General features: G+C 43.4%; 1 protein-coding gene across 9 annotated transcripts in view; it reads right to left on the bottom strand.

Annotated features, from left to right (window-relative positions):
• Positions 1-289: 289 nt before the first annotated feature.
• The window catches only part of LOC130096648 (protein shisa-6), a 90,107-nt gene continuing 64,973 nt past the window's right edge, over positions 290-25,423 (bottom strand). For 2 of the 9 annotated variants that reach the window (XM_056263237.1, XM_056263239.1), the window contains 4 exons: positions 11,252-11,314; positions 8,465-8,485; positions 7,811-7,963; positions 290-1,899 (listed from right to left, as the gene is read on the bottom strand). In XM_056263237.1, coding sequence (XP_056119212.1) covers positions 1,151-1,899; positions 7,811-7,963; positions 8,465-8,485; positions 11,252-11,314 — 986 coding nt within the window. In that variant the 3' untranslated portion in view covers positions 290-1,150. The remainder of the gene's footprint in view (positions 1,900-7,810; positions 7,964-8,464; positions 8,486-11,251; positions 11,315-25,423) is intronic. The other 7 variants (XM_056263238.1, XM_056263240.1, XM_056263243.1 and 4 more) reach the window with 5 other exon arrangements.

Here is a 25,423-nt window from a genome sequence, read left to right as displayed (position 1 = left end):
ATGTTGAACCCATGAGGAGGAAACGGTGCTCCGATGTGTTGATGGACTCGATCTACTCCATCTGTGCTTATGATCATCCTTCTGAATCTCATCCGGACAAAGCCTTTGATAAAAACATGATTTTTTGCTTTTTTATGAAACTTACCCACATAAAACGAAAAGAAGAATGCATCTTTGTGTTTTTCTCAATGCATCTGAATTTAGCCACCCAGATTTCATGGACTATTAGATTGGAGCTCTTTAATATTTCAGCGTTTTTTGAGGCACATGAACCTTTTCCACATATATGTTAATGTTTAGAAAAATAAGGACGGTTTATTTGAAGCTACTACAATAAGCATAATATACTCATTTGTCTTGTGAGTCACTGCAACACAGTCTACAGCCAGAAATCAACATATTTTTCAGCAACATTCGCCCGATTCTCATTCTACAAACACATTTGAACGGACACACATACAGTATCATATTACTTTAAATGGTCCAACACTGGGTTAGTGGGTTCTCTATAGTTCTGAAGAAGTCTTGAATCTCTAAAAATCAAACTACAATAATACAAATGCCAACCAGAACAGACTCGTCCATTTACTGGTGCTAAAAGAGCTTATTTACAATCATCTTCGCAAAATAATGAATGGCCATTAATTGAAGAACAAACTGATATATGCTAGCCATCACCCACAGAGCGAATGAACAAAACCAAACTCAACTTTTACTTGATTGTGCTTGTTAACCCACAAAACCACTTCGTTGTTGAAATGGAACGTTTTCGTAGAGGCACCAAAAGAAGTGCGCGAACATCATAAGAACTTCTAAAGCTATTGACTAGGACCGGAAGTACAAACAGTATTTGTATTTTTTTATATATATATATATATATATAGTGTGTATTTATATATAAATGTATACACTTCTGTTCCATGTCTATACCTTTCATCATACGTTCTTTCTTCTGACGCAGTCTGCGAATCCCCATGCAAAGCCCTTACAAATGCAGAAGTCCTTCCTCATTAGTGATAAACAAACACATATAACTGGATGGAAATGCACACAGGAGGGTCTGGGTGTGGCTCTAGAGTAGCTGGTGCTGGGTCAGTTCCTGCAGAACCGGATCTGAGACGAGTGTATGCTTCTGCCGGCCCGCGAGCGGTTAAACAGTTACTTCGGTCTTGCTCCCGGTGCGGTAGTGGTGGTGGTGCTGCGGCACGTAGTGGAGCTGCTCCACCGTCTGTGTGCGGCGCGAGGCGAAGGCCTGTCTCTTGGAGGCCGTCTGGTTCATGGTGGAAGTGTTCTGTGGCGTGTTGTTCGAGGCACTGGGATGGGAGTGCATTTTGGTCATCTTATATCGGTCCAGGAGGGGCGTGGTGGGCATGAACACGTCCGTGTGCGATATGGCTCTAGACATGGACTTGTCGTTGGGGAACCCGGAGCGCTTGATGGACATCATCTTGTCGGGAGAGATGAGTGGATCCTGCGAGTAGAGGCGGTCCTGGGAATGGAGGCGGTCCTGGGAATGCAGGCGTTCCTGAGAGTAGAGCCGGTCCTGCGCGTGGATGCGCTCCTGCGAGTAGTGGCGTTCCTGCGAGATGAGCCGCTCGTGGGAGCGCAGACGCTCGGCCGACAGGAGCTGCTCGTCGGACAGGATCCGCCCGCCGTACGGGGAGATGGCGTAGGGGGACGTGGGGTAGTCGAGCTCCTGGCTGCGTTCGGGGGACAGCACGCGGTCCTGGGACATGGCCCTCTGGACCCGGCGGGGGCGCTGGCGGGGCGCTGGCTGCGGCTGCTGGCTGCTCGGGGGATCCTGGTTCATCTTCATCATGTGCAGAGGAAGAGTTCCTCGGGCCGCCAGGTCTGGGAGATTCCTCTTCCTGGTGTAGTAGTCGTCGACGTCCTTATCCGCTGTGGGAAAGCACAAGCAGTGTAAGTGTCAGAGTATTCAAGTATCCTGAAAACAAGGTAACTTGCCACTGCAGGGTCCTGAGGCCTCGTTTATAAAACGTAATAACGATTGGATTTTAATCACTTGCATTTTTTCCTGAAAACTTAAAATACTCAAGTTTTGTCATACAGTAATGAGTAATACATCATTTGAAACTGTAAAGGCCTATTCCCACCCACAGACAAACGCCAACAAACAAGATGGCCGTTGGAGGGTCGTGTTCACACTGCCTCAACAGACACCGACAAACTCGAGCACCCACGGACAAATACAAGATATTTTACATTCATTTGAACAAATAAAAATAAAAGATTGCAGCTTTCAGACACGACTTTCTTCTCATCTCTATGACAACTGTAAAGACCCTAAATACGAAATGGGTCTACTCTTTATAGTTCATTTGAGGCGGTTTCAATGGCGTTACATGACGAGAGCGCACTATTGTAACCCGAGAGTGCATCCATGACTCCCTTTCTTTCACTCTAGCACAAAACTTACTGGACGCGCGCTTTCAAATATGGCTCTGCTCTCGCTCAGCTTTCACGCGGGCGTTCTCAAACTGTCCTCCAGTGTGCTCTCGCAAGAATCTCCCTGCTCTTTCTCTAGAAATGTCTTCTGGTTTGTCCAGAAACCTGCCATTTTCTCTACAAGGATGATTTACTAAGGACGCTCAGCGCCTACTTTGCAAGGGACTTGCCTCATCGTCATTCGTGAACCCAGTTCCTGACCAGGCCAGATTACGTCAGAGTTTGTTGTCGTTTGTTGGAAAATCCGACCACACTGCTCAGACATTCCACGACCCAACAAACGCACAGACATGTTCAGTCGGGTGCGTTTGTCTGTGCAGTGTGAATTGGCCTTAAGGATCTACTTGTATTTTTGTATACACTCTTTTTTTTTGTATAATGAAGAAAACGAACAGGGTGCACTTTCTGCCGTCTCAGTCTCTGTGAACTTCTTTCTGAAACGCGTCACAAAAATGAACCGAAACTCAGCGAATACTTGCCACACAGACATGAGAGATAAGTCTTTAGAAAGATTGAAGTGTCTACTTTTAAATTATGTAAGTCATATCGAAAACAAATATTCTCTTTTTATGTAATCTGTATGAAACCAACAAGACAGTATTTCCCTTCTGAGCTCATTATTTTAATGTGGCCACACACAGCACAAGATATTCGTACGGTAATCGTCCTCGAGACACGCAACCTGTAAACGCCTCCATCCGCTCGATACACAACACATCACACTTCAGATCCTTCTGCTTTTTATCGAGTTTGGAAGAATTTACCTCAGAAGAAGAAGAATGCGATTGATATCATTTCTGCCAGTAAGTCATTATTCTTACTTACATTAATTACCGTGTTATTGTTAAATAAACTCGTAGGCCTACACATTTTACTTGTTGAACTATTGCCAAACTAAAATGTGTGAAATCGACTAAAACTCTCGCAATACTAACAGCGCATGGCGATTGACCAGTTCGAATGTGTTAAAGGGTTAGTTCACCCAAAAATGATGTCATTAATGGCTCTCCCTCGTGTCGCTCCAAGCCCGTCAGACCTCCGTTCATCTCCGGAACACTGTTTAAGATATTTTAGATTTAGTCCGAGAGCTTTCTGTCCCTCCATTGGAAATGTATGTACGGTATACTGTCCTTGTCCAGAAAGGAAATAAAGACATCATCAAAGTAGTCCATGTGACATCAGTGGGTTAGTTAGAGTGTGTTGAAGCATCGAAAATACATTTTGGTCCAAAAATAACAAAAACTACGACTTTATTCAGCATTGTGTTGTGTTCCGGTTCTGTTGTGGATCCGCGTTCAGTGCCGCCGCTGACGTAAGACGCTGCTGACGTGTGTCTGGTGTGTGTGTGTGTGTGTGTTCCGGTTCTGTTGTGGATCCGCGTTCAGTGCCGCCGCTGACGTGTGTCTGGTGTGTGTGTGTGTGTGTGTGTGTGTGTGTGTGTGTGTGTGTGTGTGTGTTCGGGTTCTGTTGTGGATCCACGTTCAGTGCCGCCGCTGACGTGTGTCTGGTGTGTGTGTGTGTGTGTGTGTGTGTGTGTGTGTGTGTGTGTGTGTGTGTGTGTGTGTTCGGGTTCTGTTGTGGATCCGCGTTCAGTGCCGCCGCTGACGTAAGACGCTGCTGACGTGTGTCTGGTGTGTGTGTGTGTGTGTGTGTGTGTATTCCGGTTCTGTTGTGGATCCGCGTTCAGTGCCGCCGCTGACGTGTGTCTGGTGTGTGTGTGTGTGTGTGTGTGTGTGTGTGTATTCCGGTTCTGTTGTGGATCCGCGTTCAGTGCCGCCGCTGACGTGTGTCTGGTGTGTGTGTGTGTGTGTGTGTGTGTGTGTGTGTGTGTTCGGGTTCTGTTGTGGATCCGCGTTCAGTGCCGCCGCTGACGTAAGACGCTGCTGACGTGTGTCTGGTGTGTGTGTGTGTGTGTGTGTGTGTCTGGTGCGCCCGTGTATTCGGGTTCAAATAAATATGGCTGGGCAAAAAAATGCAAGTCTTCCTCTGTGTGGAAATCCTTAGACATGTTTGTGAAGATTGTTTTGTTTCCAGCGTGCGTCTCCCTCAGACTGTAGACGAAGCTCGGGCGCACCAGACACACACACACACACACACACACACACACACACACCAGACACACGTCAGCAGCGTCTTACGTCAGCGGCGGCACTGAACGCGGATCCACAACAGAACCCGAATACACACACACACACACACACACACACACCAGACACACGTCAGCAGCGGCACTGAACGCGGATCCACAACAGAACCGGAATACACACACACACACACACACACACACACACACCAGACACACGTCAGCAGCGTCTTACGTCAGCGGCGGCACTGAACGCGGATCCACAACAGAACCCGAATACACACACACACACACACACACACACACCAGACACACGTCAGCAGCGGCACTGAACGCGGATCCACAACAGAACCGGAATACACACACACACACACACACACACACACACACCAGACACACGTCAGCAGCGTCTTACGTCAGCGGCGGCACTGAACGCGGATCCACAACAGAACCCGAATACACACACACACACACACACACACCAGACACACGTCAGCAGCGGCACTGAACGCGGATCCACAACAGAACCGGAATACACACACACACACACACACACACACACACACACACACCAGACACACGTCAGCAGCGTCTTACGTCAGCGGCGGCACTGAACGCGGATCCACAACAGAACCCGAATACACACACACACACACACACACCAGACACACGTCAGCGGCGGCACTGAACGCGGATCCACAACAGAACCAGAATACACACACACACACACACACACACACACACACACCAGACACACGTCAGCAGTGTCTTACGTCAGCGGCGGCACTGAACGCGGATCCACAACAGAACCAGAATACACACACACACACACACACACACCAGACACACGTCAGCGGCGGCACTGAACGCGGATCCACAACAGAACCGGAACACAACACAATGCTGAATAAAGTCGTAGTTTTTGTTATTTTTGGACCAAAATGTGTTTCCGATGCTTCAACACACTCTAACTAACCCACTGATGTCACATGGACTACTTTGATGATGTCTTTATTTCCTTTCTGGACAAGGACAGTATACCGTACATACATTTCCAATGGAGGGACAGAAAGCTCTCGGACTAAATCTAAAATATCTTAAACAGTGTTCCGGAGATGAACGGAGGTCTGACGGGCTTGGAGCGACATGAGGGAGAGTCATTAATGACATCATTTTTGGGTGAACTAACCCTTTAACAGTGAATAAGACACTTTAAAGCAGAGACGTTCTTCTGTCTGAAGGACTGATGGTGCGTCACAGCTGGAGAGATGCAGGACACACACTCGCCCCGGACGCTCCGGACTCTACTGTAATGATTGGAACTGGAAATAATGAAATTATCCTCTGCTCGAGGTGTAATGAATACAATCTGGGGAGGCTGATGTCCTTGAGATATCAGTTACACTTGATAGATTTCTCCACACATTTAGAGCCCAGTCATATCCAAGTGAATGCAATAAAGGAGTGTATCAAACAAAATTACAGCCACAAATCTTCCTTTAAGTGAGAATTAATCGAATAACTGTGATGAGAGGTTTGTGAACAATAAAAAAGTACACAATAATTCCCAGCCCGAGGAAGTGGCAGTCATATTTGTGGGACTTTTGAAACCGCGTCTCTTGAGGGAATGAGATTGAGTTTGTTAGGAGATAAAAGAGCTCAATAGCAGCATTTATCTCACACTCGCCGAAAGGACCAACACCGTGTTATTGGGGGGAATTAATGGCACATAATCGGTTTATGGTGATTACAGATTCAATTAATCTTTCTTCATAAAGGAGTCTCCTTTTGAAGGTTTGTGGATATTAGCAAAACAAACATCTGAAGAGGAGGAGGAGGAGGAGGAGGAAGATCCTGGGCATGTTATTAACAGAAACGCTGCATCCAACATGATCTGTCAGAGCAAAACTCCACCGAAGCGCCAGAAGAAACGCTAAGCCTTTCGGCTACAGCCTACAAGAAATAACCCGCTCCGGAGGCTTATCGAGGCTCGAGGAAGAGGAGGAGGAGGAGGAGGAGGAGGAGGTCTGCTGCCGTGAAGAGTTTAGTGTATGATTGTAGAAGCTCGGCGGACGCGGAGGAACTGCAGATGAGGCGGCCTGTCAGTTTCCCAGGGTTCAGGGCCGGGAGAGATCTGGAGCGTTCTTTATGCAATTACACAAGCCTCAGGGGAATTTACTCTTCACTTAGGGAATATAATGAGCTGAGACCTTATTACACAGCAAAAGAACCTGCCACTAGCTGAATCAATACGATGGGGCTGAGGCCACGAGAAAGCTTTACTCAGAGACATCAGATCCAGATGGAGCGCTGCGAGCGGATAATGGCCGCCTGTGGAGGAGGATCCGGACGGGATGAAGTGAAGGCTCTGATCCCTGCCTTACATTACGGGTACGCTTGCCTATAGGGATTTTATAGAAGCCGCAGTGTGTTTACAGAGATGCTTAGATGCATTTACACAGGAATCAACAATGAATCGTGCTCGGATGTTGACTACTGACTATCTCGCGCAGCGGACGGAGAATAAGACGAGCTGATTGACATGATGGAGTGGAAAAGACTCTTGACAGGCCGACTGCTTTCTGGGATCTGGAGGAGCCTCGTTCTGGAATCAAGCCGTCGGCAATCATGCATTGATATATACTGTATATAATGCTGAATCTCCCATACTAGCAGACTATCACTAGCTCTCCAGATCTACACTTTCTGAATGTGAAATTCCACTGAAATACAGTACCTGAATGAACCATGTATTCAGGAATTTTTGTTCTAGGTTAATGTCATTTTATAAATAAATCTACTTTTATCACTGTTAATTAACATTGACCTAAATGGATGAATGCTGTAAAAGTGCTGTTCATTGTTGCATTAGCGAACGCCAACAAACTGAACGTTACTACAGTAAGTGTTACAACAAATATCATTAAATTGAAAATGATTTGATACTCTATATCTCACATTTGAGACTGTTTTCTCATAACTGTAATTATAATATCCATAAAAATGGAAACTTATTGTATAGTATTGACAAAATAAAAAATGTCAAATAAATGATATTGTGAATTGTAACAATTTCCTTGTAATTTTGACTTTATTTCTCACAATTGCGACTGTATTTCTATATGTAACTGATGTGAACACACTGAACCTTGCCTGCAGATGTAATGAAGTAAACCGAGCGCTGGACGGACGCGGGTCTCGAGGTTTAGACCCCTAAAGAAAGATCATTATCAGAGCTGAGGACATTAGACTGGCACATACTTAGTTTCTTGAGCGAGGAGTATTTGTTGAGGTCAGCTTTCACGGCAGACTCGTATGAAGGGGGGAGATGAGAGAGACTCTGGAAGGAGCGAGAGAAGGACAGATCGTATGGCTCGGTCTGTGAGGTGAGGATACTGTTCATCCGGGTGCTTTCTGCGGGCAAGACAAAACACACCATCGCATCTTTAACTGGGAACAGTCAAAATCACACATTCATAAACGTCTCAGCACACACTTGACATGTTGAAGACATTACTGTGTGGAGGGATGATGGGAACTTCTGGGCTGGGATTTAGTGGCTATAAGAGTCGCGGCGTCGCGGACCAGTCGGGTGCGGTGACTGATGTGATCGATGTGATCGATGTGATGTGTGTGTGGCTCCCCGTGCCCGTCACGCCAGCCCGAGTCTCAGGTCGAAGGATCAGGCCCAGTTTATAAATAGAGTCGCGACCAGCGCAGCAGAATGAGACGCAACAACACTTCACAGACGGACGGAGGACGAGCAACGCTTACACAACTGCATTTACACTGGCTCAGTTCATGCATTGGGGTTCAGCGGTCGGTGGTGGGGGAAGTGGAAACATTCATCTTCATTGGAGGGAGGAGGAGGAGAAGGAAAGATAGAGAATCAATGATGTTGCGAAGATAACTTACCGTGCCTCAGAGATCTGTGAGCTGGTCAATTCAAGGGAAAAAGAACGCAGTTCAATAAGAGCAAATGAAAAAGAGTTGGGATGCTTTGTTTTTTGGCGCTCTTGTAATGATGAAGCATCGTGAAATGGCATTCTGGCTTTAGTGTGAGTGAGTGTTTGCAGCAGCGGTAGAGAACCCCAGCGAGAGGGTTTCCACAGGACGGTGTGTGTGACCGTCTCAATACGCCTTCATTCACTGCATACATACAACATCCAGCATTCAACGTGCGCTTTTGGACAATATCAGCATAAACCATCAATCATTTCCCAATGTAAATGCTTATAGTGGAAACTATCAATGAAGGCCAACAATAATGATTTTCTTTTCGATTATATAGTAATGGAAGTAACAGTGGCCGTGATGTTCAGCTGGTTTAGACCAGGAAACCATCTTAGGCTCATTTAATGTTCCATTTGATTGGTTGATTGATTGATTGGCTGATTGATTGATTGGGTGGTTGATTGATTGATTGATTGATTGATTGGCTGATTGGCTGATTGGTTGATTGATTGATTGATTGGCTGATTGATTGATTGGTTGATTGGGTGGTTGATTGATTGATTGATTGATTGGCTGATTGGCTGATTGGTTGATTGATTGATTGATTGGCTGATTGATTGATTGGGTGGTTGATTGATTGATTGATTGATTGATTGATTGGCTGATTGGCTGATTGGTTGATTGATTGATTGATTGGCTGATTGATTGATTGGTTGATTGGGTGGTTGATTGATTGATTGATTGATTGATTGGCTGATTGGCTGATTGGTTGATTGATTGATTGATTGGCTGATTGATTGATTGGTTGATTGGGTGGTTGATTGATTGATTGATTGATTGGCTGATTGGCTGATTGGTTGATTGATTGATTGATTGATTGGCTGATTGATTGATTGGTTGATTGGGTGGTTGATTGATTGATTGATTGATTGATTGGCTGATTGGCTGATTGGTTGATTGGTTGATTGATTGATTGATTGGCTGATTGATTGATTGGTTGATTGGGTGGTTGATTGATTGATTGATTGATTGATTGATTGATTGATTGATTGATTGGCTGATTGGTTGATTGGTTGATTGGTTGATTGATTGATTGATTGGCTGATTGGCTGATTGATTGATTGATTGGTTGATTGATTGATTGGTTGATTGGTTGATTGGTTGATTGGTTGATTGATTGATTGATTGCTTGATTGATTGATTGATTGATTGATTGGTTGATTGATTGGCTGATTGGCTGATTGGTTGTCGGCAGGATTGTCTGTTATGAATTTCTTGTTTTACAAAATATATTTGTATAATTCAGGTTGCCCTTTAGCAATGCAAAGTTATCACAAAATGATAAGGATTCATATATTGTCCAAAATGCCCCCGTTACAGCACGTCCCATCTTTGAGGACCCCGTATAGCAGATCCTGATTCACGAGTGAAACGTGTTCCTGGATCAACATTCCAATCAACCAATCAGATTTGAGGGACAACTTTACAGTTTATGTAAGTTTAGTCTCACAATCCGTGTTATTCACACATCATTTCCCTCTATTTGATGGATAAGTTATGGATAGGGTTAGGACAGGAATGTTGTTCCAGGATTAACAAAATATGTGTAACCCAGAAACGCGTCTAACTCTGTAAAATTAGGGCGCGCCACTGTATATTCAGGAGGACTGTATATTATACCATATACACTACCGTTCAAGAGATTCTTTAATGTGTAATGATTGTTTAATGTTAAAGTATTCTGCTCACCAAAGCTGCATTTATTTGATAAAAACTGTACTGTAAAAACAGTGAAATATTATTCCAGTGTAAATCAGCTGTTTTCTCTGTGAATAATATATACAGTAAAGTGTAATTTATTCCTGTGATCAAATCTGTATGTTCAGCATCATTACTCCAGTCTTCAGTGTCACATGATCCTTCAGAAATCACTCTAATATGATGATTTACTGATCAAGAAACATTTCTCATTATTAGTAATGTTGCTGCTTCATATTTTTGTGGAAACTGTCATACTTTTTATTTTTCAAGATTCTTTGATGAAGAAGAAAAGATTTATTTTAAATATAATCATTTGTAACACAGTGTCTTTACTGTCAATTTAATGCATCCTGGATGAATAAAAGTATTGATTTATTTTTTTTAAAAAAGAAGATTTTTGACTGGCAGTGTGTAAACTAAATGTAGTGATACTATATAATGTGTGTGTGTAATTTTATTAAAATACTATTTTAGCATATGTAACAAGACAAAATGCAAATAGTATATAAGCTGTTAAAGATTTGGACTGCAGGCCGAGCCGACCCGCCATACAACACGAGTCATAATAACCCCAGCAGTGCCGGCTCTTCATGCAGTGAATCGGCTGCTCTGTGTGGGGCAATAACAGGCTTTGTCATATAAGCACGGATCCACTGGGAGCCTTTGAAGCTTGTTGGGTGGGAAAGCGAATCCCATCCTCCACCAACCCAAGTCCGACTCGAGCGCTTCAGTCTTTAATCAGTGCTAACGAGCCGTTTCTGCTCGCCCGTCAGAAGCTTTCGCTACAGCTGGGAGAGTTAACCAGCAGCCCGAGCGCCGCCCTCCTTGACAACATGAACTCAAGGTTCTCTGAGGGTTTTTCCTAAAGGTGGTGATGATGATGATGAAGATGAAGATGGCCAATGCCATTGAGCTGTTCATAGAATCTTGTAGGCATGCAAACACAAGCACTCGACAACTAGATTATACGTTGAGAAGGTTCCTTACCATTTTTCGGTGTTCGCGTTGGGCTACTGAGACCGAGATGATTGTAATTATGTTGATGGACTCCTGCAGAAAAAGCAATGATAAGCCTGATTTGGTTGCAAAATAAAGGTAAGCATGAACGACTATAATCCAGAGCGTGTGGGGAAAATGGCCTTTAGCAAAAAAAGGGAAGCACATTAATAAGCAACACACACTACATGGCCGAGAGTATGCAGACCTCCGATATGTGCTTGATTCATATGCAGTATTTAATTACAACATGAAATAGCGAGCAGATCCTCATTGCAGCTATGAGCACTTCTGCTCTCTTTAGTCGAGTTCAGGTCATGCTGAAATACAGAAGCATGTTTGAGTTCATGCAGCTGTTAGTAATGTGTGTGTGTGTGTGTGTGTGTGTTCATCACGGTCCGCATGCATTTGGCCATGTAATGAACATAAAGCAAATGACATAAGAAGCATCAGCAACCAACAATGCAAGTACAATCAACTTTAGTGGTCGACCAATATTTATCATTTAAGTTAATGAAAATGTAAAAATGCTTATTGTTATTTAAAACTCATTTACACTATATTTGCTCAAAAATGTTGTCAGATGCATTGCTCTATCACTCATCCACAGCTGCAGAGAAGCAGAACGTCTCGGTTATGTATGTAACAGTGAACGGAGACGTTACGTCAGAACGACTGACGAATGAGGTCTCGCTCGAGAGGTACAAAACCAGCCAATGGTACGCAGAGTAGCTTGGTCTGCGGAGTGTGTGTCGCGAGCTCCGCCCGCTGTGTGTGTATAGAAGGAGCAGCGCGTGCATTCTCGCATTCAAGTTCTTCGCTGAGGAGCGGTGTATTCCGGCCGTTCAGCGGTACAGCGGTTGTGTAAGGGGATGTAACGTCTTGGTGACGTTCCCTTTCGGTCGTCACATTCTACGTTACGTCAGAACGACTGACGAATGGGGTCCTATGTAAAACGCCACAATGGCTGTCTTCCAGTGCCCTGTCGTGAGGCCAGCACGAGCGAAGGGCTAGGCTTAACACAAGAGTTACCAAGGTACACTGGCTAGCAAATTCCCATCGGGAAAATGCAAGGATGATGCCTACCTGTAGGGAGGACTTAAACAATTATCACACATGAACCTATGGAACATATGGAAGATCTCTGAGGTAACCCAGCCAGAGGGTGGAATATATTTCAACGTCGGAGACGGCAAGGATGGTCTTGCCAAGGGAAAGTCACGTGCTACCAGAGAAGACTTACCATACCGTGGAAATACACGTGTGGGATTGCCCAAGCAGGGGAATCGCAACACATGCAGGCACCTATAGTCCGACACCAGGGCTGACCAACTGGGCAGCACACAGGTGTTAGACATCCACAGTACTGGAGGAACCCAGGGTTCAGAACTCACCTGAGAAAATTAGCGCACATATCCAGTCCGTGGAGTGGATGCGCCAAACACCCCTAGGGGGCATGGCAGTCCTTGGGCTTGGTAAGCCAAGGCTATAGCATCCACTATCCAGTGGGATAACCTCTGCTTGGAGACAACCTTTCTCTTCTGCTGGCCTCCATAACAGACAAAGAGCTGGTCTGAGGTCCTAAAGCACTGAGTTCAATCTACGTAAGCGCGAAGGGCGCGTACTGGACAGAGCAGTGCTAGGGCTGGGTCTGCCTCCTCCAGGGCCAGCGCTTACAAGTTCACCACCTGATCCCTGAAGGGAGTGGTGGGAACTTTGGGCACATGTCCTGGACCGAGGTCTCAGGATCACGTGAGAGTTAGCCGGCCCGAATTCCAGGCACGCTTCAACTGAAAATGCCTGCCGGTCCCCTTACCTCTTAACTGAGGTCGAAGCCGTCAGGAGCGTTGTCTTCAATGAGAAGAACTTAAGCACCACTGAGTGCAATGGTTCAAAGGGTGTTCTCTGCAGCGCAGATAGAACCACTGAGAGATCCCAGAAGGGTCCTAGCTCCTCGAAGGAACCTGATGACCAGCTCGTGCTTCCTTACTGGCTTAGAGTCAACCATATCATGGTGAGCTGAAACGGCAGCCACATAGACCTTGAGGGTGGAAGGAGACAGCCTTCGTTCCAACTCTTGCTGAGGGAAGGAGAACACCAACCCGATCGGACATTTCCAGGGGTCTTCTTGATGAGAAGAACACCCAGCGGCGAAGAGGTTCCACTTCAAATATAGGCGTGTCTGGTGGACAGGGGCCTAGCTGAAGTGATAGCTGTTACCACCTGAGGTACTTGAACCTAAAAAGTACTTATACCTTCCCCGTCCCGGCTCGCGACACACACTCCGCAGACCAAGCTACTCTGCGTACCATTGGCTCGTTTTGTACCACTCGAAGGTGATTGTGCTCTCAGGCGAGACCACATTCGTCAGTCATTCTGACGTAACGTAGAACGTAACTGACTGAAAGGGAACGTGTCATTTACTGAAGTGAGGGATGTGCTGCATGTGACGATGAGCTTCGGTTCACACGGTCACAGAGTTCATCATCATCATCATCATCATCATCTTCATCATCATGGGCCACGAAAAGTGTTGAGGCTGCTTCACCAGATGACATTGTGTGTGTGTGTGTGTGTGTGTGTGTGTGTGTGTGTGTGTGAGTCAGTGTGTGCGTGTGTGTGTGTGTGTGCGAGTGTGTGTGTGTGTGTGTGTGTGCGAGTGCGAGTGCAAGTGTGTGAGTGTGCGTGAGTGTGTGCGTGTGTGTGTGTGTGTGTGTGTGTATGTGTGTGTGAGTCAGTGTGTGCGTGTGTGTGTGTGTGTGCGAGTGTGTGTGTGTGTGTGTGCGAGTGCGAGTGCAAGTGTGTGAGTGTGCGTGCGTGTGTGTGTGTGTGTGTGTGTGCGTGTGCGTGTGTGTGTGTGTGTATGTGTGTGTGTGTGTGTGTGTGTGCGAGTGTGTGTGTGTGTGTGTGTGTGTGTGCGAGTGCGAGTGCAAGTGTGTGAGTGTGCGTGAGTGTGTGTGTGTGTGTGTGTGTGTGTGTGTGTGTGTGTGTGTGTGTGTGTGTGTGTGTGTATGCAAGTGCGAGTGCAAGTGTGTGAGTGTGCGTGAGTGTGTGTGTGTGTGTGTGTGTGTGTGTGTGTGTGTGTGTGTGTGTGTGTGTGTGTGTGTGAGTGTGTGTCTCTGCGATGGTCCACTGCAGACCTGAGCTGGTAGAGATGCGCTCGTGAAGTTCCTGATAAATGGGTGAAAACTAGAGGGAGCGAAGCGTGAGCTCATCTGGATATCTGCTGTTGTGCCTGTTTAAAAATGCATTAGAGTGACTAGTTTAACATCCATTTACATGTGTCATGGAGCTCAGATGAGTGAAGACCCCTGTTTCGAAGGAGTCAATCGCTGCTGTTACTGTACCTGTATACAGTACTGATGTAGAAACTGTTTTTGTCTGCAACAGGGTTTTTCAACCTTTACAGTTAAACTACAGTAAGAACACTTTACAATAATGTTCATTAATAACATAAAACATCATTAAAGTACCAGATTTAGATATGTTTGTAGAAAATATTTAATAATTTCAAAGAAAATTTTATACGTTTCTTATACACTACAGTTCAAAAGTTTGGGGAAGGTGAGATTTGTTATTGTTTTTAAACAAAGTCTATTCTGCTCACCAAAAATACAGTAAAATATTATTATAATGCAAAACATCTTTTCTCTGTGAATATAAAGTCAAATGTAATTTATTTTCAGCATCATTACTCCAGTCTTCAGTGTCACATGATCCTTCAGAAATCACTCTAATATGATGATTTGATGATCAAGAAACATTTATGATTATTATCAGTGTTGAACACAGTTGTGCTGCTTCAGATTTCTGTGGAAACCGTCATACATTTCTTATTGCAGAATTCTTTGATGAATAGAAAGTTCAATAGAACAGCATTTATTAGAAATTTCGTGAATGTCTTTACTGTCAATTTTGACAGTAACGTGTGAGTAAAAGTATTTTAGATAAATATTACAAATCTCCAAACTTTTGAACGGTGGTGTATTTGTTTTACGGACACCTGTTGAAAATCCTGCATCTGGAAAAGGGGAATCGGAGTCCGCTAAGCCGTGATCATGCGGTAATATACTGTACATGTTCCTTTCTATATCCAGCAGAAACAGGCAGGATTAACGGGAGCCGGATCCTGGGCCGATGGACTGCTCTCTCTACAACTACTAAAACTGACTAATGAAATTAAAACTGACAAAGTAAAAGTTAAGGACCGCTTAGGAGGCCGACGTGTCCCGTAACGTCTCGGGTCCAGAACATTCACAGCGCCGCTGATAAGAGCTAGAGTCCTGAGTCCTAATTAATAAGAAGCTCGTCCAGTTCAATGATCCTGCTTTAATCTGGGGACCAATTAGTTTCTTTTGAGAAGGCGTTCAGTTGAAGGTGGAGGTCTGAGCCGGTCACACTCCGGCGTCCCGTCGCTCTGGGGCCGATCCGGCCTCGCTCTCCGGTCAGTTAGTCAACAAGACGAGGCTAACGAAGAAACTCTAACGCTCTGAGGTCTTCACTGACATCCAACTCAATTAGGGGAAACTGTATCTTTTATTCTGCTGAGTTTTGTGTTTTTGAACCAGACTTGCTCTGTCTGGTTTATGCGAATATAAAATAACCCATGATACCTTAGTTGAAAAGCTGATGATTTCAGAGGGTAATTGTGATCTTGAGCTGTTCGGAGCGACTCGGTGACATTAAGCAGTGCGTCGCTTTTAGTAGTCATAAGCTGTGCATCATTTTTAATATCCTCTCTGCTTGGTGATGAAATTTACTTTGTATGAATCAGACCCACAAATGTTGTTGATTTGGCCTTTTGGAAGCGAACCAGCAAACCGGCGCCAGTGCCTACAGCTGATGAATCTTCACTTTGCACACACTCCTGTTTCACATCTAATATAACAACACTCATCCCAGTTTGCATAGTAATGTCCAGATGGCCAAGCAATGATTCAGTAGTTTGACATTTCTCTTGCATTTCCTCCAGAGAATGAAATATATCCACCTCATCTGTCATCGCATCTACACTCAGTGGGCTCGCTTCATCTCGAGACTCCCGGATTACAGCAAATACATCTGTCCATAAAATAAGCACTAATATAATACGTCTCATGAGATGTGATATTAAATTATCCCGATATAACCGAATCCTGGAATAAAAAGTTAATTTGTTAACATGTCCTCTAATTGTGGAAATCAAGTAAAACATGTATTGCATGAAGCGAGTAAAGAAGGAGATGCGAGAACATGTGCGTGAACATCTGTGTGTAGTGCTCGTGCCCTCCGTCTCGTCCAGCGCTGGCGGGAACCAACACATCCTGACTAACCACAAACACATCTGCTCGCTCAGTGTAATGATGGAGTCTAGATCAGTGTGATGATGGAGTCTAGATCAGTGTGATGATGGAGTCTAGATCAGTGTGACGATGGAGTCTAGATCAGTGTAATGATGGAGTCTAGATCAGTGTAATGATGGAGTCTAGATCAGTGTAACGATGGAGTCTAGATCAGTGTGATGATGGAGTCTAGATCAGTGTGATGATGGAGTCTAGATCAGTGTGATGATGGAGTCTAGATCAGTGTAATGATGGAGTCTAGATCAGTGTAATGATGGAGTCTAGATCAGTGTAATGATGGAGTCTAGATCAGTGTAATGATGGAGTCTAGATCAGTGTAATGATGGAGTCTAGATCAGTGTGATGATGGAGTCTAGATCAGTGTGATGATGGAGTCTAGATCAGTGTGATGATGGAGTGGAGTCTAGATCAGTGTAATGATGGAGTCTAGATCAGTGTAATGATGGAGTCTAGATCAGTGTAATGATGGAGTCTAGATCAGTGTGATGATGGAGTCTAGATCAGTGTGATGATGGAGTCTAGATCAGTGTGATGATGGAGTCTAGATCAGTGTAATGATGGAGTCTAGATCAGTGTGATGATGGAGTCTAGATCAGTGTAATGATGGAGTCTAGATCAGTGTAACGATGGAGTCTAGATCAGTGTAATGATGGAGTCTAGATCAGTGTAATGATGGAGTCTAGATCAGTGTAATGATGGAGTCTAGATCAGTGTAACGATGGAGTCTAGATCAGTGTGATGATGGAGTCTAGATCAGTGTAATGATGGAGTCTAGATCAGTGTAATGATGGAGTCTAGATAAAGTCTAGATCAGTGTAATGATGGAGTCTAGATCAGTGTGATGATGGAGTCTAGATCAGTGTGATGATGGAGTCTAGATCAGTGTAATGATGGAGTCTAGATCAGTGTAATGATGGAGTCTAGATCAGTGTAATGATGGAGTCTAGATCAGTGTAATGATGGAGTCTAGATCAGTGTAACGATGGAGTCTAGATCAGTGTGATGATGGAGTCTAGATCAGTGTAATGATGGAGTCTAGATCAGTGTGATGATGGAGTCTAGATCAGTGTGATGATGGAGTCTAGATCAGTGTGATGATGGAGTCTAGATCAGTGTAACGATGGAGTCTAGATCAGTGTAATGATGGAGTCTAGATCAGTGTGATGATGGAGTCTAGATCAGTGTGATGATGGAGTCTAGATCAGTGTAATGATGGAGTCTAGATCAGTGTAATGATGGAGTCTAGATCAGTGTAACGATGGAGTCTAGATCAGTGTGATGATGGAGTCTAGATCAGTGTAATGATGGAGTCTAGATCAGTGTAACGATGGAGTCTAGATCAGTGTAATGATGGAGTCTAGATCAGTGTAATGATGGAGTCTAGATCAGTGTGATGATGGAGTCTAGATCAGTGTCATGATGGAGTCTAGATCAGTGTAATGATGGAGTCTAGATCAGTGTGATGATGGAGTCTAGATGAGTGTGATGATGGAGTCTAGATCAGTGTAATGATAAAGTCTAGATCAGTGTAATGATGGAGTCTAGATCAGTGTAATGATGGAGTCTAGATCAGTGTAACGATGGAGTCTAGATCAGTGTAACGATGGAGTCTAGATCAGTGTAATGATGGAGTCTAGATCAGTGTGATGATGGAGTCTAGATCAGTGTAATGATGGAGTCTAGATCAGTGTAATGATGGAGTCTAGATCAGTGTAATGATGGAGTCTAGATCAGTGTGATGATGGAGTGGAGTCTAGATCAGTGTAATGATGGAGTCTAGATCAGTGTAATGATGGAGTCTAGATCAGTGTAATGATGGAGTCTAGATCAGTGTGATGATGGAGTCTAGATCAGTGTAATGATGGAGTCTAGATCAGTGTGATGATGGAGTCTAGATCAGTGTAATGATGGAGTCTAGATCGGTGTAACGATGGAGTCTAGATCAGTGTGATGATGGAGTCTAGATCAGTGTGATGATGGAGTCTAGATAAGTGTGATGATGGAGTCTAGATCAGTGTGATGATGGAGTCTAGATCGGTGTAACGATGGAGTCTAGATCAGTGTGATGATGGAGTCTAGATAAGTGTAATGATGGAGTCTAGATCAGTGTAATGATGGAGTCTAGATTAGTGTGATGATGGAGTCTAGATCAGTGTAATGATGGAGTCTAGATCAGTGTGATGATGGAGTCTAGATCAGTGTAATGATGGAGTCTAGATCAGTGTAACGATGGAGTCTAGATCAGTGTGATGATGGAGTCTAGATCAGTGTGATGATGGAGTCTAGATAAGTGTAATGATGGAGTCTAGATCGGTGTAACGATGGAGTCTAGATCAGTGTGATGATGGAGTCTAGATCGGTGTAACGATGGAGTCTAGATCAGTGTGATGATGGAGTCTAGATCAGTGTGATGATGGAGTCTAGATAAGTGTAATGATGGAGTCTAGATCAGTGTAACGATTGGAGTCTAGATCAGTGTGATGATGGAGTCTAGATCAGTGTAATGATGGAGTCTAGATCAGTGTAATGATGGAGTCTAGATCAGTGTGATGATGGAGTCTAGATCAGTGTAATGATGGAGTCTAGATCAGTGTAATGATGGAGTCTAGATCAGTGTAATGATGGAGTCTAGATCAGTGTGATGATGGAGTGGAGTCTAGATCAGTGTAATGATGGAGTCTAGATCAGTGTAATGATGGAGTCTAGATCAGTGTAATGATGGAGTCTAGATCAGTGTGATGATGGAGTCTAGATCAGTGTGATGATGGAGTCTAGATCAGTGTGATGATGGAGTCTAGATCAGTGTAATGATGGAGTCTAGATCAGTGTGATGATGGAGTCTAGATCAGTGTAATGATGGAGTCTAGATCAGTGTAACGATGGAGTCTAGATCAGTGTAATGATGGAGTCTAGATCAGTGTAATGATGGAGTCTAGATCAGTGTAATGATGGAGTCTAGATCAGTGTAACGATGGAGTCTAGATCAGTGTGATGATGGAGTCTAGATCAGTGTAATGATGGAGTCTAGATCAGTGTAATGATGGAGTCTAGATCAGTGTAATGATGGAGTCTAGATCAGTGTAATGATGGAGTCTAGATCAGTGTAATGATGGAGTCTAGATCAGTGTGATGATGGAGTCTAGATCAGTGTGATGATGGAGTCTAGATCAGTGTAATGATGGAGTCTAGATCAGTGTAATGATGGAGTCTAGATCAGTGTAATGATGGAGTCTAGATCAGTGTAATGATGGAGTCTAGATCAGTGTAACGATGGAGTCTAGATCAGTGTGATGATGGAGTCTAGATCAGTGTAATGATGGAGTCTAGATCAGTGTGATGATGGAGTCTAGATCAGTGTGATGATGGAGTCTAGATCAGTGTGATGATGGAGTCTAGATCAGTGTAACGATGGAGTCTAGATCAGTGTAATGATGGAGTCTAGATCAGTGTGATGATGGAGTCTAGATCAGTGTGATGATGGAGTCTAGATCAGTGTAATGATGGAGTCTAGATCAGTGTAATGATGGAGTCTAGATCAGTGTAACGATGGAGTCTAGATCAGTGTGATGATGGAGTCTAGATCAGTGTAATGATGGAGTCTAGATCAGTGTAACGATGGAGTCTAGATCAGTGTAATGATGGAGTCTAGATCAGTGTAATGATGGAGTCTAGATCAGTGTGATGATGGAGTCTAGATCAGTGTCATGATGGAGTCTAGATCAGTGTAATGATGGAGTCTAGATCAGTGTGATGATGGAGTCTAGATGAGTGTGATGATGGAGTCTAGATCAGTGTAATGATAAAGTCTAGATCAGTGTAATGATGGAGTCTAGATCAGTGTAATGATGGAGTCTAGATCAGTGTAACGATGGAGTCTAGATCAGTGTAACGATGGAGTCTAGATCAGTGTAATGATGGAGTCTAGATCAGTGTGATGATGGAGTCTAGATCAGTGTAATGATGGAGTCTAGATCAGTGTAATGATGGAGTCTAGATCAGTGTAATGATGGAGTCTAGATCAGTGTGATGATGGAGTGGAGTCTAGATCAGTGTAATGATGGAGTCTAGATCAGTGTAATGATGGAGTCTAGATCAGTGTAATGATGGAGTCTAGATCAGTGTGATGATGGAGTCTAGATCAGTGTAATGATGGAGTCTAGATCAGTGTGATGATGGAGTCTAGATCAGTGTAATGATGGAGTCTAGATCGGTGTAACGATGGAGTCTAGATCAGTGTGATGATGGAGTCTAGATCAGTGTGATGATGGAGTCTAGATAAGTGTGATGATGGAGTCTAGATCAGTGTGATGATGGAGTCTAGATCGGTGTAACGATGGAGTCTAGATCAGTGTGATGATGGAGTCTAGATAAGTGTAATGATGGAGTCTAGATCAGTGTAATGATGGAGTCTAGATTAGTGTGATGATGGAGTCTAGATCAGTGTAATGATGGAGTCTAGATCAGTGTGATGATGGAGTCTAGATCAGTGTAATGATGGAGTCTAGATCAGTGTAACGATGGAGTCTAGATCAGTGTGATGATGGAGTCTAGATCAGTGTGATGATGGAGTCTAGATAAGTGTAATGATGGAGTCTAGATCGGTGTAACGATGGAGTCTAGATCAGTGTGATGATGGAGTCTAGATCGGTGTAACGATGGAGTCTAGATCAGTGTGATGATGGAGTCTAGATCAGTGTGATGATGGAGTCTAGATAAGTGTAATGATGGAGTCTAGATCAGTGTAACGATTGGAGTCTAGATCAGTGTGATGATGGAGTCTAGATCAGTGTAATGATGGAGTCTAGATCAGTGTAATGATGGAGTCTAGATCAGTGTGATGATGGAGTCTAGATCAGTGTAATGATGGAGTCTAGATCAGTGTAATGATGGAGTCTAGATCAGTGTAATGATGGAGTCTAGATCAGTGTGATGATGGAGTCTAGATCAGTGTAACGATGGAGTCTAGATCAGTGTAACGATGGAGTCTAGATCAGTGTAATGATGGAGTCTAGATCAGTGTGATGATGGAGTCTAGATCAGTGTAATGATGGAGTCTAGATCAGTGTAATGATGGAGTCTAGATCAGTGTAATGATGGAGTCTAGATCAGTGTGATGATGGAGTGGAGTCTAGATCAGTGTAATGATGGAGTCTAGATCAGTGTAATGATGGAGTCTAGATCAGTGTAATGATGGAGTCTAGATCAGTGTGATGATGGAGTCTAGATCAGTGTAATGATGGAGTCTAGATCAGTGTAATGATGGAGTCTAGATCGGTGTAACGATGGAGTCTAGATCAGTGTGATGATGGAGTCTAGATCAGTGTGATGATGGAGTCTAGATAAGTGTGATGATGGAGTCTAGATCAGTGTGATGATGGAGTCTAGATCGGTGTAACGATGGAGTCTAGATCAGTGTGATGATGGAGTCTAGATCAGTGTGATGATGGAGTCTAGATAAGTGTAATGATGGAGTCTAGATCAGTGTAACGATGGAGTCTAGATCAGTGTGATGATGGAGTCTAGATTAGTGTAATGATGGAGTCTAGATCAGTGTGATGATGGAGTCTAGATCAGTGTAATGATGGAGTCTAGATCGGTGTAACGATGGAGTCTAGATCAGTGTGATGATGGAGTCTAGATCAGTGTAATGATGGAGTCTAGATCAGTGTGATGATGGAGTCTAGATAAGTGTAATGATGGAGTCTAGATCAGTGTAACGATGGAGTCTAGATCAGTGTGATGATGGAGTCTAGATAAGTGTAATGATGGAGTCTAGATAAGTGTAATGATGGAGTCTAGATCAGTGTAACGATGGAGTCTAGATCAGTGTGATGATGGAGTCTAGATCAGTGTAATGATGGAGTCTAGATCAGTGTAATGATGGAGTCTAGATCAGTGTGATGATGGAGTCTAGATCAGTGTATTGATGGAGTCTAGATCAGTGTAATGATGGAGTCTAGATCAGTGTAATGATGGAGTCTAGATCAGTGTGATGATGGAGTCTAGATCAGTGTCATGATGGAGTCTAGATCAGTGTAATGATGGAGTCTAGATCAGTGTAATGATGGAGTCTAGATCAGTGTAATGATGGAGTCTAGATCAGTGTAACGATGGAGTCTAGATCAGTGTAATGATGGAGTCTAGATCAGTGTGATGATGGAGTCTAGATCAGTGTAATGATGGAGTCTAGATCAGTGTAATGATGGAGTCTAGATCAGTGTAATGATGGAGTCTAGATCAGTGTAATAATAAAGTCTAGATCAGTGTAATGATGGAGTCTAGATCAGTGTAACGATGGAGTCTAGATCAGTGTAACGATGGAGTCTAGATCAGTGTAATGATGGAGTCTAGATCAGTGTGATGATGGAGTCTAGATCAGTGTAATTATGGAGTCTAGATCAGTGTGATGATGGAGTCTAGATCAGTGTAACGATGGAGTCTAGATCAGTGTAACGATGGAGTCTAGATCAGTGTAATGATGGAGTCTAGATCAGTGTAATGATGGAGTCTAGATCAGTGTAATGATGGAGTCTAGATCAGTGTGATGATGGAGTCTAGATCAGTGTAATGATGGAGTCTAGATCAGTGTAATGATGGAGTCTAGATCAGTGTAATGATGGAGTCTAGATAAGTGTAATGATGGAGTCTAGATCAGTGTAATGATAAAGTCTAGATCAGTGTAATGATGGAGTCTAGATCAGTGTAACGATGGAGTCTAGATCAGTGTAACGATGGAGTCTAGATCAGTGTAATGATGGAGTCTAGATCAGTGTGATGATGGAGTCTAGATCAGTGTAATGATGGAGTCTAGATCAGTGTAACGATGGAGTCTAGATCAGTGTGATGATGGAGATGATGGAGTCTAGATCAGTGTGATGATGGAGTCTAGATCAGTGTGATGATGGAGTCTAGATCAGTGTGATGATGGAGTCTAGATCAGTGTGATGATGGAGTCTAGATCAGTGTAATGATGGAGTCTAGATCAGTGTGATGATGGAGTCTAGATCAGTGTGATGATGGAGTCTAGATCAGTGTGATGATGGAGTCTAGATCAGTGTGATGATGGAGTCTAGATCAGTGTAATGATGGAGTCTAGATCAGTGTAATGATGGAGTCTAGATCAGTGTAATGATGGAGTCTAGATCAGTGTAATGATGGAGTCTAGATCAGTGTAACGATGGAGTCTAGATCAGTGTAACGATGGAGTCTAGATTAGCGTAATGATGGAGTCTAGATCAGCGTAATGATGGAGTCTAGATCAGTGTAATGATGGAGTCTAGATCAGTGTGATGATGGAGTCTAGATCAGTGTAATGATGGAGTCTAGATCAGTGTAATGATGGAGTCTAGATCAGTGTAATGATGGAGTCTAGATCAGTGTGATGATGGAGTCTAGATCAGTGTAATGATGGAGTCTAGATCAGTGTGATGATGGAGTCTAGATCAGTGTCATGATGGAGTCTAGATCAGTGTGATGATGGAGTCTAGATCAGTGTGATGATGGAGTCTAGATCAGTGTGATGATGGAGTCTAGATCAGTGTGATGATGGAGTCTAGATCAGTGTAATGATGGAGTCTAGATCAGTGTAATGATGGAGTCTAGATCAGTGTGATGATGGAGTCTAGATCAGTGTGATGATGGAGTCTAGATCAGTGTAATGATGGAGTCTAGATCAGTGTGATGATGGAGTCTAGATCAGTGTCATGATGGAGTCTAGATCAGTGTGATGATGGAGTCTAGATCAGTGTAATGATGGAGTCTAGATCAGTGTAATGATGGAGTCTAGATCAGTGTGATGATGGAGTCTAGATCAGTGTTAGTATGGAGTCTAGATCAGTGTAATGATGGAGTCTAGATCAGTGTGATGATGGAGTCTAGATCAGTGTAATGATGGAGTCTAGATCAGTGTAATGATGGAGTCTAGATCAGTGTAATGATGGAGTCTAGATCAGTGTGATGATGGAGTCTAGATCAGTGTAACGATGGAGTCTAGATCAGTGTAATTAAAATGGCGGGACATAATTGCGCCATTTTACCGTTTCTATAGATTACAGCGAGCAGCGTGTCTAAACAACGCAGCGGTTTACATCACAAGCACTCAGGGTTGTTTATGATAATGATCTTTTAGAGCTATATCTATAATATTTGTATTTAGAGCTAAAAGTGCTTCATTCAAGGCCGTGTGTTTCTCCTCTCTCTCTCGCTAACAGCAGACGACGCGTTACTCTAACAACAGTAGCAGAAACACGGTGAGCAAAATACATACTTTGACTTAAACACTGCAGAAAATCAGAATGCAGCTAATAGGTTTTTCATACATTTAGCATTATTAATCAGCATGAAGAGCATTTCATAATAAACACTGCTAGAATTTGGAAAATTATTTAGAGATGGCAAGGCAAGACCAAAAAACCTTTACATTTCTAGTAAACTTTGTTTTGTCCTCATTATGAGAGTTCTAAACATTAGATTATGTACACTGTTTGTTTTAGTAGTTTATTACTTTGAGCAAAATATAAAAATGGCCCATACTTTCCTTAAGAGGTAAACCTGCAGCTCAGTGTGTTTCTGTCCCAAGGCTTTTATGTGCCATACACAAAGATGTCTAAATGTAAAATAAAAATAAATAGCCAGTTACAACATCTGATTTAACCTTTTTATATTCATATCCAGTTGGGAGAAATAGTTACTTTTTTAGGTAATGTTTTGACAGAAACTCTTAGACGTCACTGTTTGGGCCCAGGATTCTCATCTTTCATGACTATTTTGATTGTTTAGGGGTATTTCTTTCTTTTACAAAGTAATACGTCTGCCCCGATGG

This window comes from Rhinichthys klamathensis, unplaced genomic scaffold (genome assembly GCF_029890125.1).
Source record: "Rhinichthys klamathensis goyatoka isolate OS25496 unplaced genomic scaffold, OSU_Roscu_1.1 h1tg000204l_1, whole genome shotgun sequence".
NCBI lineage: Eukaryota > Metazoa > Chordata > Actinopteri > Cypriniformes > Leuciscidae > Rhinichthys > Rhinichthys klamathensis.
The sequence above is the reverse complement of the archived record's forward strand: the minus strand, read 5'-3'. Positions and strand labels throughout refer to the sequence as shown.